A 17922-nucleotide genomic window follows, 5' to 3' on the forward strand; every position below is an offset into this window, starting at 1 on the left:
TGCTTTTGCCATACGGTGGTTTCTTCCTAACTCATAAGGTATTCACAGAGTAAAAATATGTTTCATAAATTTTCAAAACTCAAAACTTTGCACGGTCAGCGACCTTTTAGACCTAGAGCCATTAGGTTACCTCCTCTCAACTCAAAACGTTTTGGGTTGGAGAGTTTAATAAACATAATTGAGAAATCTATTGGGTCTACAAATGTCAAGTTCTCCATAATATAATTGTTTGCATTTCTCTTTACTCTCACAGGCAAAAGGACTGCACGACCATCCACAGCCTGAGCCGAAAGCAACAGCCGAGGCTCGTCGTTCTCTCCGTGTAGCGAAACGTGGCTACTCCGCGGCAGCTTTGGAAAGCTCTCGTTTTGCCGGTGGTCCTACTCCGTACTTAGCCGCTGGTGCAAGTACGTTTAAGGATCATCACCTGTCTGAAAGTTTTCAGGTTTGTCAAAGCCATTCTCGCTTCATTGCGATTCTTGTCTATTGTTTTAGAGCATGCAACACACTCATAATTTGTGTTTGTCTTCAGCTTACTACTGCATGTATAGCACGATAGTGTATTGCATATCCCATGCTGTCACAACGCCGTCTGTGCTTGCAGACCGCATTTTTCCAATCGGGTAGTATAATAGCTGTTCGGCAGCATGCTCCGCCTCTTTCGATAGGGTGGAGCTTTGTGACATGCCGCTTTAAGCGAGGAACTCTAGGAAAGTTGCTTTTGCTGCTGCCACGATATGACTGGTTTGTTCTGTCTGCAGTGGCCCCAGATCTTTCCTAAATTTCTGCGCTTCGGTTTCTCGATACACTGACTGCCTAGATACTTCATGCATTACGGCGGACACTATCCTTCCTAAATATGATTAACTTGTTTCTTATTTTCAAAACAACACTGGAACATGTATGCTATGTGACGCACCCTGTATTAAATTCAATAAAGCTTCACAATTATGTGAGCTATTAGAGTAGATAACATGTCATTTCCAAAACAATGAGTAAATCTGAACGATTGAGTTTTGCAGTAGAGTGCGATACAGGGAACCTCGTTGGCTAGCTTTTGCTCTACCATACCAGCCTTATGTCATGCAACCTGTCCAAAAATAAAGAAAGAAAAAATTATATTCCCCCTTATGGTCTCTGTTAGATTATCTTCGACCGGTAAAGTTTTTTGGTTAGCCAATATGATCCTCTGGCCCTTTGCCCTAGTCCGAGTCGTAGCCAGACAGTAGCAGCGTGTGCGATAAATACTCCGTTAAAGTGAAACACTGCTAAAGTGAAGTAAATGGCATACCGCACTGTCAAACAAAGCAAGAACGATGGAGAGAAAGGAGCGAAAACGACAAATGATAGATAGATGGACAAGCGGTAGACATAGCGTCAATTGTTTGGCCCGCGAATAATGGTCTTAACATCAGGGTGAGTGGACGATTGGATGAACAGGCGAGCGACCAAGTGATGCATGCACGAGGTGACTATGTTCATGTCTATCTGCATGCCTGCCTACGAGTGTGCATGTCTGCGTTTGCTTAACAGCGTAGCTTGTAAAGCTATCACGCAAGAACTCGATCTGCGATCGCCTCCTACTTTCTTACAGAGTTAGTTGACTGACTGTATTATGCAGAGGCAGTTGCTAATCGGTTCAAGTGTGCTAGGTGCCCCATTATATGCCATATGTAGTAAACAGCAGCCGATGTGACAGTGCTACTATAGGTTAACGAAAATTATGCATCGGCCGATTTTTATGGCAAAAATTTGCAGCAGCATAAACATACGGACACATCTGTCAACCAAATGCAGCTGATCGCAGTCGTACTTTACTGTTAAATACATTTCAGTAGTGTTCGACCTATTACCTCAGTTCACGTGGCTTGCCGGCAAATTATTTAATAGTTTTGTTGACACGGAAAACAAGGCCCTTCTTACTTAATGTTATAACCTTTTGTACAAATCAGTAATCTGAATCCATCCTTATGTTTGTTAAATATTTTAAAAACAGAAAATTAAAAAAAAACAGGATCTTAATATACTTCTAAAAAAAGAAGACGAGAAGCTGGAACTCAGTAATCAAAGTTTCGACATCTGATTCCGAATGTGCTTTAAGGATTTGCTTGTGAATAACTATACAGTATCCTTCAACTGATACATCGAAACCGTTACAATCCACTACAGATAATGCGTGTCGGAATTAGGAATAACGGAAAGTGTGCAATTTAGCATAATAGATTTAGCTGATTTTGGATAGAAGGTGCTTGGTACATCTTATTCTGGCTCAAATTCGCAGGGCGATAAACGCTTTGCTGCTATTGATTGATAAGCTTATGTATGGCCTTACTTACATAACGTTTTACACTGAATTACCCTTGTCAGTTGTAAGACGACTGCTTGAAGGTTCTGTGCAGTGCCAGCGTAACAGAGCTTCATGCCGTAGGTTTTGCATGTTCTAATTTGGTGATTCCAATAAGGTAACCCATGGAAGCTGATGTTGTGCGTACTCTGAGAGTTTCTCTTATATATTAGTTACTTCGAACATCTTGCAGCACCTAATATAAGCTGTGGTAGTTCATTTGTCTAAGTAAATAAGCTAATGGCACATCTTTGAGTACTTTGATCGTGGAAGCAGCTGTAGCAGCCATGCTTCGTAAACACCTTCAACACTTTTTTGACAGATTTTCGAGAAAGACATCAACTCGTGGAGCTTATTTTCTTGATGCAAAGCGCGATCTTCCATAGAGGTTAGCTTGTGTACTAAAACAAAGGTAAACGTATATATACACATCATATATTGGACTACGAACGAAAAGAAAATGTGATGAAAAGTGCAAAAGTGAAGAAAATATTTTTTTAATAACGCAAAATGGGTATATATCTGTTCCTCGGAGATCTGAGTTTCTGCTTACAGTTTCTGCTACAAATCAGTTGGCGACATTATCATACGTTGAGCTATCCATTTTATTCACGTGCTTACTCCGTATAAGGGTGATCGAAGTGAAACTAATCTTGATTGGACGCCGTTAGACGCTCATTGTTAGGGTTGTTGGTATTGCTGCAGCTTCACTAGTCACATCCCTGCATTCTTGGACCTAAAGGTCATCTTCTCCTGCTATACATTCAAACCTAAGATTGTTGAAAGTCATTGGTGCCTCTTTTGGCCTCTGTCAGAACAACTATGCATATTCGATGAGTCCTCATTATCGCACTAGTTCCTGCCAACGTCGCTGTTTTTTTTCATCTGGCCATAGGAATTGTTAGATTGCTTCTGTGGCCACACCTTGAGAATAAGAGTATCTGGTAGATAAGAAATACGCATGCATTTTTTGTGTGCTTGATGTATATATTACGTAAGATACGTACATATCGTCCAACATTTATTATAATACAAGACAATGGGCCTAGGATCACATGAAGCGAGCAGATGTCCTCAAGAGATATTCTGGTTAAGATCTGGGTTAAATCTTTACGCCTTTATGAAGGAAAAACAGATATACTTCGTCAATCTCGTTTTTGGGTAACGCCAGTTGAGCGTCGACTAAATAAAGTCTAACTCTACGTCATACTTCTATATCCATCGTGACCATATGGTATATAAGTAAGCCTCACTGCGTAATAACAAAAAGAACCTGCTGTTTAGCCTAAGGACGTTGAAAATGACAAGGGTTGAGTATAGACGATAGATGAGCCTAGCAAGGCTTGAAATGGCTTCATTTTGTAACCTTTAAATAATTATGCAGGCCGTTTCATAGATGGAGACTTTACCCTTTTGCTTGGAAGGAAACAGATCTACGAAATTCAAACAGCACATCCTCCACATCAAACATAAGATATAATGTATCATAAGAAAGAACAGAATTTTTTTCGTTAAATTTGAATGCCATATCAACTGTGATAACGCGTTTCGTGTCAATTGGATAAGTGTTACACTGATGGCCTCGTGTAATCTCAAAAAGACATAAGTTAGCGGTATAGTACGCAGGGATTGGGTTATCACTGATCAGAGCTATGATTTAGTGACCCAGTCTGTCCGGGTTCAGGGTTCAAGCAGGTCGATGAACAGTTCGCCATAGCGAAACAAGCTCACAAAGAACGGAGGCGGCACTAACTGGCGCTAGATGCAAATCAGAGGCCAAATGTGAACTGCTGAGCGGTGGATCCTGTAGCTCACGTTTATTTATTAGCCACGGATTTAGTTGTATTTGTGGCCCCTTTGAACAAGATATTGAACATGGTGTTGCGTTAATCTGCTATTTACCTAACAGCATAATAGAGGTAACATCGTAGGTTTGAATGGCACTCTACGTTGCTCAACCTTAATAAGTTGTATATCATCCTTATTTAAAACTCACTATATCACAGATGGTGTTCCGTACCCCAAATATACTGTATATAACAACATTGAGGAACTAAATGTGATCAAGGTAAGATAGTTGATAAAGTAGAAGTATGCGCATCGACGTAGTTCAGTGCATTGTGTTGTTGTAATAATTTTTATTTACTGGAGACAAATTCTAGTTAAACTACTCTATGCGCTCCTTCCAGACTAGCTAACTTCCTCTTAGTTTCGGATATTAAATCATCCAGCAGGCGCTCACCTCCTACTGAGTCTTTCTTCCTGAACAATGGCATCAGCGGCCCCTTACCTATCGCTAATGCTATATTCTAACACATTCTAGTTTAGAGTTTTACACGATCGTTGTCTAGCTAACTAAAAGCTTCTATTTTGTATTCTTGTGATGAATCTTTGTAAGATCTCAGCTTAGTCCTCGCCAAATAATTGATTAGATTGTTCTTCAGTCAAAGAGAAAACGTTGCAGGAGGGAGTAAGTTAGCTTGAAATATCTTTGGAGCTGCAGTATAATATATAATATGCAGGTTATCAGTATACACCTAGCGTTTCGATCAAAATACATATATACCGTAGTAGTAGAACGAAAAGTGAGGTGTGTCTGAAACATGTATACGATTGTATTAATGATCCCGTTGTGTGGTATATGTTGTGATTACTATTGTAACTTAACAATAAACGCAACGTTCACTCAAGACACTGCACAACTTCTTCCTTACAAACTGATTTCATGGGCCCATACTGCAATTTTTTTATAATCAGCTTGTCTTATGTAGTGCGATAATAAAGTTGACTCTGAATTGAATTATACTATGGTGTTGCCTAATTTTACAGATGCTACAAAGCCTAGAATTTAAACGGTAAATCCTGTGTAAATTTGCTGCGCTACTTCCATTGGGCGACGTAATGTAATCGAACGCAAAAAAATATACCCGGTATATAATCTACCAAAATCGGAAGCCAGCTGTCGTTACTTCTGTTAGACCATATCTTACGCAACATTAGCCACGCGATCTAGACGAGTCTAGACGGTCTTCTCACGCAACTTGAGTTATTTATAAGATCCATGAGGGTCCTTTCACCATGAGGTTTGTTTCTCCGAAGCAGTTAACTTGTCTTCGCTTGAATCGACGAATTTCTTCCACTGTCCGCAGAACATCTTGTCGCTTTCTAAGTCGCTACTGTAGGTAATTTTTGAGAGATAATAGCTCAAATTGATGAAAACGACATTTTATTCAAATTGATGCAAACATGATAGATGCGTCGAATCCTCATGTCAAAGGTATCGCAAGGTCGTAGCTGATTTATGACTTCGTCTCAAAGTGTTGCATATCTAAAAAGGCAGCATTAACTTAAGCAGCGTCCCTCGCCTAAACAATGCCTATAATATGTCGAGTATTACCGGGTTAATTACCCTTTTATTATTGCTCCGAGTTGAGGACACACGTGATAAATCATACTTGAAGAAGTACGATCAAATTAAAAACTCTTCACGACCTTCATACAAACTCGGGTTCACTCCGATAAAGGTTTTTCCGTCCTTACATAAAGCGGTCTTTATTTATTTATATCAGTTTGCGTTTTATTATATATGAATTAAACAAACTGATTAAAAACCACTGGAGAAATGATCAGGATGTGTCCTGGAAGCGATTTACATAATAATAATGGTACTACTAAAACTTTTTTGCTATAAAGGCGCACCCTAGAATTCGCTTGAAGCTCTTCACAGCTTTTTTGACCTTGATTCATAAACTACAGTTTCCAAAAGCATAGATAATTTGTTTTTCATTCTACCTCTTTATTGAATGTTTCGAATGCTATTACAACCCTCAAACATTTGCCTCAATAAATACGTAGACGCACATCAGGCGAGTGTATTTTGTTGAAAACACCTGTTTGCCATGAGCTTGAAACTGGCTCACAGTAAAGCAGTAGGGACTGCCCTGACTCAGCTATTCAAAAACGTGGAGAGCAGCGGAGATTAAAATTATCCTTCTGTGAGATTAGCAGGACCAAATATTTGCGACATATACAAACAGACTCATAGGAACGGCTAAGGTATCGCAATAAGGTCGGCAGCGAAAGAGCTGACTCGCACAAACATGTGAACATGTCCACATATAAAGGTATTACTTGGACCAACTTGTGAAGCACTGTATTGCAGGAGGTATGAACATTTTGAGAAATTCAACATTAATCATTTTCCAACTTCACTCGTCTACAATCGAATCTGACGATCCAGTAGGTAGGGATAATTCAATATTAAAATCAATAATAGTGTGTCAAGCTTATAAATGCCACAGCCGTGTGACTGCAGGCAGAGCATTATCAACGCAAAGCATTCTAATATATTTCGAGTTTTACCATCGCAGTTATCGTTTTTTCGTACCAGTGGCCTCTAACTGCAATGTTCTATGGCCAAACACATACCACTTCCGACTAGAGAACTAAGCAGGCTTCAGACATGTTACGAGCAATTCGTTACGAGGATCACACGGTACTATAGGAACTGCCTTCAGAATGCGAAACTGAAGTCCGACGTAAAACGCGAAATGGAACTGGTAAAAGAGGCTGTCTAATAACCTCACATATTGTTTCGAAACTCGCAATATCCTGGGTTCGAATCAAGAGATGTCAACCGAAGTGCCACACTGCCACTTATATTAGTTGGCTGAGAATTTCCGAAATATCACAGTCCTGTGAAATGATTTGACACTGCCAGAAGTTGCTAACGGCATCCTCGGGCTCCCAAACCAAAAAGCGTGCAGGTCCGACTGAATATTTGAAACGAGCATGTCAGGAGAGTCGTGGCCTTCACATTCTGCTGCACAAATCGGTTCAATGCATGCGTGGAGGCAGTAGAAATCCTAGGAAGTTGCAAAGAAAGCAGGTCCGAAATACAAGTTATTCGAAGTCTTAAAAAGGAATTGCAAAAAAAAAACTGTATATAGGCTCCTTTAAAGCATATTAGTAGTACACCCAACCTCCTTCCTGGATTATCTTAATAGGCTGCTAAACACATATGTGATTTGCACCTATAGATCAACGGGACATTGTGATAATGGAGGATGGAATCATCAAAAAGACAAAATAGAGCACACAATTAGATTTGCCTAAGGGGAGAACCTAATTTTCCCTGTTTGTCTTCCTTTTGGCTAGTTAACTACTCCCGTCTATCGTGTATGAACTTTGACCGTAATGCTGGTATGCCGACAGTATTGTAATGAAGAGTATGTTTCATCTGTGGTATGTGCTAGTAACAACTAAGTCGCAAACGTTGGATCCCAGATTAATAAGGGCAGGTTAAAGGGCGGGAAGACTTTGTGGGAGTGACTCGTTTGGTTTTTCAAATTTCAAAAAAGTTAACTCCTTTAGGAATATCGGATTAACCAAAACAACGACATGCAACTCTTGCGTTATGCAACGATTACTGCAGCTACGATTCAACAACCACAGAAACTGTTACTCGTCCACACGGGGCTTAATTTTTCGCTTTAAAAATTGCGCTAACAGCCATTTATGAAATTCAGATCATCTAGGTAAGCCCGAAATCTAACGAGCTTTGGTAAAACCAAACCAGCATTCCTAAAATGATGCACGATAACACAGAACAAGCTAGCATACCTGCAGTTCGACTCATCATCGTTTCATAGTTTCTAAGCCTATGAATATTATAGTTTAGAGGTCATACAAATGAAAGATCATTATTGATCCCGTAACATATATATAGCCTTTTGTATTTTTATAAAAGTCCCTTAAAGATGAATAAACGTTATTTTATTAACCTTCCTTAAATCTTATCGCACATTCAGTGGCAGCCAAAGAGCAATTACTAATTATGTCAAGCAGCGAAATCAGATCAACGAACCAGTTCATAGACCCAAACACATAGCCTCGCGTGTTTTACGTTTTTTACTAATTTAAAAATTGGAGTTAATTTTGGATTTATCTTGGAATATGTATATTTTGACAAATGTCGCATTATTTTCTATAAAACTCTGTATAACTATATGGAAACCATGAGAAGAGTATGAGTAAATAAAAGTTTTAAATGTGGCCATATTACACAAAGACGAGCAAGTTTAGCAGTGTTAATGCTCAGAACGCCTAAACGGACCTTTGTTGTTGTAACTTCGTCCATGTCGGGAGTTACTGCACCAAACTGAATGCTTATATGCGAGTGAATGCTTGGGCTAGCCTTTAGTTATGTTCGACTTTCTAATCATTTGATGAAAATTGAAACTTCAACCTTCTCGTTTGAGTATTTGAATGTAACTCAAGCTGACTCACTCGTTTTGCTTATAATAGGGTATTTAACCCTAAAGTTGCTCTTCCTTTTTTATTGCCGTTATAAGTATTTTTGTCTTCTACTACTGCCTTTGAGAAAGCGGTATCTTTTTAGTTAGTAGGAAGCAACCCTCGTCGTTGCTTCTCAATACAGTCGGCCCTAGCTATACATGCACGCCTAAAGGCTGGTTATCCTTCCTGCTCGACATATTAATAAACAACGGACATTGATCATTTCGGAATATGAGTAGAAGCATCATAATTAGAATAGGAACGTTTTGATTATTTTAGTTGACTGCCTTTGCTTTCATTAGCTTTGCAGCTGTTGTAACATCTAACTGCCACTTGAATGTATTTAACATTAGAGTACCATAAACACTGGTGCTGGAACTAAACGCTATACGCACGTCTTAAACTTATTCGTAAGTTGAATGTCCTTGTGTGTCTAATCAGACGTTTCATTAGTGAATTTGTCACTGTACATTTAGGCATTTCAGCTGTATGGTAAGATAATGCAGGCGTAAAGTCACCTGTTTGGTATAACGGATTACCGCGAAAGTGCCCGCGTCGCTGAAGAACCATGCCTTCACAATCATAAAACCTTTTTCTTCAGTTTTTTTTTTTTGGCATTGCTGTAGTACGAGTCTACTATAATATCGCTTACTTTAAACTTGCTAGCACTTGAAACTAATCATCATTTTATACTTGTTTCTATTTATGGCGAAATTTTTGATTGACTATCTAAGTCAGATTCATCCGCGTTATTACAAGGACAGGTGTCATTGCACCGCTGCTAGCATTGTCTCTGGATACCTTTTTTTTTTCTATTAGTCTGTTTAATCCGAATCACAAACTATATAGTCAGAAAAACCCATCATACCATACAATAACTAAGGTATGATCACCTATTATTGTGGTTAGAACTAATCTTTAATAGATTTGTGCTTTCTTCTTGAGAGAAATAAACTTACATTGAGTGATATCGCTCTAATTTGGTGTTGTTGTGCCTAGCAACGTTCAAATCGGCTGTGTATATTTTACTTTAGCCTCTAGATTCAGAGTTCGTTTCCTTGTTCGCCCTGATCAAACGCATCTGTTCGGCGGGTGAAATCAAAGAAATGGGAATCCACGCACAGGTGGCTTACCTCCCAGGAGTGTGTACCTTTCATCCCCCAATTGGTTCTGGGAAATGGACGAATACAAACCTGTTCAATGTGGGCTAGCCTACCGACCAAAGATCCAATTTCACGTGTGGTCTACCTTATACGATTTATGTGCAAAGGGCATTCTTAATATCAGAAAGTGGGTGAATGCCTGCCTGAGTGTCTTTCAATTAAAAATAAACAGTAGTATCGAACCTATTATAACCCTAATAAATATTGTATTCGAAACTGTATAAGCTAAACAAGCAACGAATGTATATAAATTAATACATGCTGTATTATATAGCGGGTTTCGCAGCATACTGATGACATGCTGGTTCAGTTTTAATTCATGTCACGTGATGTGTGATGTTTACCAAAATTAGCTGCGCGATCACTTTTACGCTTGCCACCCATGAAGAGATTTACTCTATATAATCTGCTCATAGTATCAAAAAATGCAATGCAATATAGATAATCAATGCGACAATTTCTACTTTGCTACTATACGTAACGCTCTGGTGTTTTGTACTGAAAACTTACTGTTTGGTAAGTAGTTAATGAGTTTATCTTTGTTTCGTGTACAGCAGCACGCGCCTGCAGTTCTGTCGAATGGATCCGCGGCTACGTGGACGTCAGAGGTGGACTACGAATATTATGTGAAGGTGTCTCGAGTCGAGAGACTTTCAATGCTTCCACCACCATCTGCTGGTCCCCCAGCTCCATCGGCACCGGCTCTACCTTTGCCATCTCAACTGCCATTAGGCACGCAGTGCTCGTGCCCACCGTTTGAGTGCGTATGTCCCCCTGGAATCAAGCGGCGCTATCCTGGGCAAAATCCATTCGCCCGGCCAACTACACACTCCGGTCATCCTGCCCTTCCCACGGCCGCCAGGCCAACAGCACCAACCGGAAGCCCTTACACCGATTACACCGGAGTCCCTCTGCACCACCATCATCACCATTCATCAATCGATTTATACCAACCATCTTTAATGGCAGGCGAGAAAGCCGTTCAGGAATGGACAGCTTCAGGTTCCACCGGCGGAGAATCTAATGATCGATCTAGCGAAGATAGTGATAAGCACCCTCAGCATTTCCAATCCTATCAACATCAGCTGACCTCTGGAGCGGCACAGAGGCAAGAGGCATTTAAGCTTACATATCGGTGGGTATACTAATACCCGGATAGGTCATAACCTAGAACTACTGGTAGTGTAGCATCTCGTATAATTTGAAATACTGCTGTTTTTCAAAGATCCATATACATTTTCTTTTCTTAAACAAATTTTATAGTATATATATAGTATATAGTATAGTTTACAAAGTAGTTAATACACGGTTTTTAGATACCTGCAGAACTTCGGATAATATTGTTCTTTGGTTACCAAGTAGTCAACAAGCATTATCACAGACTACAATGTAAACTGATATACTACTTCCTTAATGCACAAATCAAGTATTGAACGATCAATCGCTCAAAACACTATTTTGTCAATATAGTTTTTCATCATGTTGTCATCGACATGTTGATGGAATATTTGTTCAAACCTTGTTATGAATTCCAGGACAAGCCATTCCTTGCCAGTTCAGCATGGAGATCTCCGTCAATCCGTTCCTACGCTTCATTCCGCCTACCCTGGCTGTTCATCATACCCTGTAAATTCGTCTCAGGTTTCCATAAAGCACACTGACTCTGGTCTTATCAATCCCCAACCTAGTGACTGTTTCATTACTTCGCTCGATAATCATAACAATGAGCACAGTCAAAGGTTCTTCTCTGCCGTTGACAACGCTGTTCAGGTATGTATATAGAAACTCATTAGAAGAATTAGAACAAGTAATTACAGTAGATGACTTCATGCAAGGTATTACAAAAAAAAGGGACAAAACTTTGTATCTGTTGTGCTATATGCTTGCCATTCTGTCTTATGTCATAGGATGACCCAAACTCGCAGACATCTTCACAGTTTATGAATCAATCATGGCCGTCAGATTATCGGCTGAATTCTGGCGAATATCACCACTCATATTATCATCAGGAACGAACAGGAGGATACCATCCGAGCTATGATATGACCCATCACCATCATCACCATCATTCGCATCACCCTGCCAGGGTTCATCCTACGACTGGAAACTCTCAAACTCACCACTTACAGGCAACTGTGGGTACCGGCAGCGGAGGAGGACACTTGCAACCACCTGTTCCACAAGGGCTTATGGCACCGCCCCTTAGCGAAGTTCCTACGCTTGCCATGCTCTAGAAGGAGCGTACCGGGCGTTCCAAAAATGAATCCGATCTGCGCTCCAATATTTTGAACAATCTGACAAGTGTTTCGAGAGTCGAAGCACGATTTCTATTGAAAGTGGTTCAAACATCCCATTCCGTCCTATAGCATGTTCGGATCATGTATTTCGTAACCGCTGATTATTAGTTTAAATTTCGATTTCGCAAATAGAGGGACTGATGGCGTAACTCGAAGATGACCCCGATGTTTGACCTGGTTGGCTGGTGGTTCAACTAAGATACAATTGGATAGTTGAGATCGTCAATCTTAGACCACCCAGTACGTTATCATAAGGAGCGTGTATTAATAATGTATAGCTTGCAGTCTGCATGATAGTCCTACGCCACAATAAAAATAAGTTACTACCCTTATAAGTACCCAATAGTGAATAAATAAATCTGAATGCCTAATACAAACAAACTAACGGTCTAATCTTTGATGATACAATATAAAGTAGTTCCGGTTGGCATGCGCATTTTGAACGGACAACCTTAACGTGATTAACATTAAATCTTAAAAACTGATCGTTATATATAAACAAGGAATTTCTGAAATCTGCTTTTGGACTCATAGATCTTTACTTAAATAACTCTAGCCGTTTATCATGGATAAATTTAGGTATTTGCAAATATCCAAAGATTATCGTCATTTATCTGCACTTGAATATTTGTCATATGTTATTAGCATGTACGCTTCTAGTATTTTCTAAGATTAGCCGTAACGGTACTTACCGTGAAATCTAGCACGCGCAAACAGAATATGTCTCTATCCGATAGAAAACTCCAAAACTAATGTAATTGATTGAAATTAATATCAATCCGTAGGTAAATTGGACTTACGTAAGAGCAACCTCTAACAAATGAGGTAAAATTTATGTGAGTGTACATTTTCATTGCGCATTAGAATAGAAAAGCGTAATGGGCTTGTGTGGCATTGGGCGCCTAGGTTGTAGTAGGAAATAGTAATTTTGATGAAATAATTTTTTCAATCTAGTCGTGTTTGGGATCGCTCTAATTCTCTTTGACATTGATACCTTCGCGTTACTTAACGGGAGTTACTACCTCATCAAAGTTTTTAATAGACATTGGAGTGCGGGAAGTAAAGTTTATGCCCCAGCGTGTCTTTGTGAAGTCCTGCTGTGAGGTAAATTACCATTTCTATGTTCATCTTCTCATCCGCATCAATGAATTTGATTTTACCTTAACGAACAGTCGAGTGGGCGAAGGGATCTAGAAAAAAAAAAAATAAAAAAACGAAAAACAGAACCGAACCACAATTTTGAATCAGACGAAACAAGCGCGTTACAATTTACACTGTTTTGATTAAACTATTTAGTTCTAAATATTCACTAAGAATTGACGCTACTTTGCAGACAAGTTAAAGTAAGTAAACAGATTGCATCGATGACTTGTATAACTCGCACTATCTTGAAATTTACAATAGACAAAGATAATTTCTATAATTATTTTAATGCTAAACTGAAAGACAATGACAAATTGCCGCCACAGTAATACATCCGCAAAAAGTAACTCCTTAGTACTTCATTTCGTACAGGCTAGCATCAAGTCAACCATATTTTAAAGATATATATATAATAATAAATAATAAATATATATATAAAAATTAATCCTCATTATTTTAAAACCAAATTTTAATCAGTAAAATCGATGTGTTACTTCAAATGTATTTTTAGAAGAATAAATTTTGCTATCAGCTTTGCTCATTTTGAATATCTGCGAGCCAATTTGAATTAATATATATTTTTTTTAGATGACACGCAGATTTTAACGTAGGCCTGGGTGACAGGCTGTGAATTGGTTACCAAAGACTATAAGTGTAGCATGCAACAATATCTAGATACATACCTTCAGCCAAAATTATTTTTTTGCGTAAAAAATGGGCCTGGAAGCGAATTGCATTATGAAAGCTGTTAACATTATCATTATATAACATAATAGAATTTTATTACCTAGCCTTTATCAAAATCATTGTATAGCTTTTATTGATGCAATTGTAAAGCCATCCACACGTATTCACGTTCTGAAACTACGCGGTTTTGATTAGCAATGATAACTGAACGTAGGTCCTGTGATATCAAATGTCAACACAGAAGTCACTGCAAATTGACCATCCTTATGATACGACGCATATAGATCTCTGTTATGCAGTACAACTAACTGTTCATATACTAGAGTAATCATAAACAAGCTGTGGAATATATTATAGTGAGCGAAAATGAATTTACTGATTCTGCAAACGCGTAATTAAATACAAGTTTTGGGTAGTAGTTAGCACAAATTGCGTCGCAATGCTATATTCACTTATTTTTGCACCTTCATTTTTTTAGCATGTTAATAATAAATAATGTATTTCACTTTAGGCTTTCAGTATTATAAAAAGGTCACTTTGCGTCATATTTATTATTCTATTAAATTACTATGTTTGATCGGGTGTACAACATTTAAGCGCCTTGAAATAAAGACAAATAATGAGAAACTATGTTGAGTAAATTTTTATTTGGCCTAAACATACCAGCAGTTTCTTATTAGTCCGTAAGAGTCTACCGCCATTTTTTATTGTTTACAATTAACTTACTATTTATCAACTAAGAGGGTCACAAGCTTAGCCAAATACTTAATTATTCTTCTATCTGAATTTTTAATAGTAGTTTGATGTTGCCTTACATTAACAACAATTCAACTATGAACGCCTGGAAAAGTATTGGTGACAGACAAGCATATGTGTGTATGACAGGTATAAGTATAATGAACGTCCGAACTGATGTATTTAAACCCTACCTTAGTATTTTAAATTAACTTGAAAATTGTTCTTGAAATATCCCAAGAAATATGTGTAGGGTTTTGAAAATGGGATCGGGTGTCTCGAATAGTAAAAGGCCGAATCAAAATAATTGTTTTTGAAATTTCGACACACAATTCTATTATCGTAAGCAATTCCTTGAGTCATTCTAAAAATTATGTAAAAGAAGATATTAGTTTAGTCTTAAAACTTTTCTATGTCAATATAACCTAATTATATAAGCAATGTTCTTCCCAAAATTTGCTAGTTCATTATAAAGAATAATTCCGGTTACAACTATCAAGTAACGCCTAAATCTATTACTACGAAGTGTGAGGGTCCACTTTCTGCGCCCATAAAGCAGCGATATTGCAAAGGTTAGAACAGAAATAATTCGCCAAGTGAATCGTTCATCTAATGCCGAAAAAAAAATTACGAAAGTAGCTGATTCCACACTTGTTTGGAAAGCACAACTGCTAGAGCTCAAATTCATCTATTTGGTTATGCTGTAAAAACTTAAAAGCTTCGCTAGACAATTGTAGAAAATCGCTGTCTTCTGTTATGTTAAGGGCCTTCTGTTAGATAATTTTTTATAGCCATTATGATTAATATTATTAAAAAAGTGATTTTTGTCGTTCTTAATAACCTTATAAGTCGGACAATTAATACATTTGTCGCACAGATATAGGTTTTTTTTTCAAGCTAAAGATTATGTGAAGCTTAAAGAAATACTATTGTTTTAAGAAATGACAAGACAAGCTATTTTCTTAAATTAAATTTTACTTCCCTCCAAAGACCCCATTATACTAAGGACACTTTCAGGAATCACTAGCTGTGCACGTCTCAATTGATTCATGTGTAAAGCTAAGTTGTGTTCAAAGCCCCGCCATGACTGACATTAGACGTTGCTAGGGTGTCAGTGACAATATATATCTGAAGTTTAGATTTTAGCCAGGCTGGATTCTTGAAGCTCACATTAAAGATTTAACAATTATCCGGTGCCTAGGGTCCTACGTAACTCTTTTCTGAAGTTATGTCCTTGTACATCAACTTCAATGGCCTTTCAACAGAGCTATAAACCTTGCGTTTCTTTGAAATCAGAGATTACAACATTTAAACTGCAATGGCATGATATACAGCGGGTTCCCTACAAGCTGAATAAAACTTACACTTGATCTCCTTTAAGTATGTACAGCCTTTCAGCGTTAGCGCTTTAAAACGCTGATTGAATCAGTCGTATGTACAACGACTCTACAAAACGATAGGTTGACTTTCGAGGAAATTGGTCGCATGTACATTGCATAAGTATCTAATACACTTAGCTAGGGTAAAACAACTCAAATAACAAAGCTAAACGTACTTCACATATAAACTGTACATTCATTCTTTCTAACTTCGATTATAGAGCAGTACTGAGTAAAGGCTATCTGTAACTGTAACTTTGTAATTCGATTTCCTTCCTGTGTTTAGGACTTTCTTTCGAAATAGCTGTCCTGTTTTCACTGCTACAACATGATAAATATCGGCCTTCAATCAGAACAAGTTGCAGCCCATCGCACTAGTAACAATACGGAAAGAGGAAAGGACATTGTAGCAGAGCTAAGGTCCATCCCTGCCAAAACAAAAAGCGACTTTAAAATTGAAAGCTAAAAGGCAACGATAACAGCCGTAACGCAAATAGAAATCGTCAGTTGTTGATGCCTTGCTGAGCGACGGCAGTTAGGAACAGACGCGTTGATTTACGAAAAAAGCATCTAAAAAGTAGTCGAACAAACGAAAGAGCAAAATTTAGCGACGTAGAAATAAAATAGACAGGTTTGAGACAAGTCGATCAGACGTCCCTATCGTTTATAAGGATTATTTCGGCATCAATGGCAAATATACATATAAACAGCATGGATACTCAGTAGCTGTAAGAGTCGTAACTGATGGGCTGGTCGCAGGTAAAGTAAGCAATGTGTTGCTTTTGATCTATTTGAAGTGGCCAACTACAACGCCCATATTTAAATGTGTTGCGCAGTCGATTGTTACTGTTTCCTGTAATACCCAGGGAATTCAAACAAGCTTTAGGTACACCGTTTCGGTAAAAGCAACTGCAGGCGTTGGTAAACCTTTCGGCAACTGATGAAATCTCTGTGGGTGGCCCCTGCTCTGTTGAGCCTTAGACAAGCGCACCCAAAGTTCTTAAATTCTAACCAAAAACTCATTCTCCTGCTAAATTCACACAGGAACATCTACCAGCAACAGCCAACTGTTAATTAGAACCGCAACGATAGAACCATTTTTTAGAAACCTATCTTTTGATGAAGAACTTTGGCTTGTAAATCTTTCGTCGATTATAAATTTGGAAAACCGCATGTATCCATTAATTAAATTTTCTAAGATATTGGTTGACCGCACTCTTGCGTCTTTATTTTTCCTTGGTTGCTTGGCGGAGTTACATTCTTGCATTAAAGTTGTATACTTACATAAGTATAATCATTTCATTATCGAGATTAGTCACAGGTGCCATCCGCAATATATTAGACGAAGTGTTATTGTGATTTCGAGGAAGAATATAGCAAAAACAAATAAGCGAATGTCTCCACCTATAGTCCAAAATTCGTTAGTTAAGCATTTGGCAGGATCTGCAAGTTATATACTCCATCCAAATGTTAGTTTCATAAAAGGTTATATACATTTTTAACATCAACATTAGATATTATTCTAATGAATTTTAAATTGTTTTCTGAAGCTTGCTGATGTTCTGTGTTAAAAATGCGATACATGTTTGAACGTGAATGACCTGCAAACATTGTTGACATCGATTAGAGGTAACAGGTAACTAATAGTTACAGAAAGGACCATTATCTTAGTATATACTCCCACTCCAAGCAATTTATCTGGGCATCTGCAACCTATACCCGGTGATTTTTTATTATTGTAATAATAAGTATCGAACCTTGTATAGCGCAATGATAAACAGCTACGTTGCCTCTGCGTCAGCTTTTAGGGTACACGAAAATGACACCAGATTTGCGTTCAGCTCCTTTACGTACAGACGTAAAGGTGAAATGAAAAA

General features: G+C 38.2%; 1 protein-coding gene across 8 annotated transcripts in view; it reads left to right on the forward strand.

The window, feature by feature from the left end:
- Positions 1–12482, forward strand: part of LOC111249648 (uncharacterized) — a 61342-nt gene extending 48860 nt beyond the window's left edge. For 5 of the 8 annotated variants that reach the window (XM_086986915.1, XM_086986916.1, XM_022803776.2 and 2 more), the window contains 4 exons: positions 254–445; positions 10359–10939; positions 11340–11574; positions 11712–12482. In XM_086986915.1, coding sequence (XP_086843041.1) covers positions 254–445; positions 10359–10939; positions 11340–11574; positions 11712–12038 — 1335 coding nt within the window. In that variant the 3' untranslated portion in view covers positions 12039–12482. The remainder of the gene's footprint in view (positions 1–253; positions 446–10358; positions 10940–11339; positions 11575–11711) is intronic. The other 3 variants (XM_022803775.2, XM_022803774.2, XM_022803773.2) reach the window with 3 other exon arrangements.
- Positions 12483–17922: the final 5440 nt, after the last annotated feature.

This window comes from Varroa destructor, unplaced genomic scaffold, assembly GCF_002443255.2.
Source record: "Varroa destructor unplaced genomic scaffold, Vdes_3.0 BEIS01000004.1, whole genome shotgun sequence".
Lineage (NCBI taxonomy): Eukaryota > Metazoa > Arthropoda > Arachnida > Mesostigmata > Varroidae > Varroa > Varroa destructor.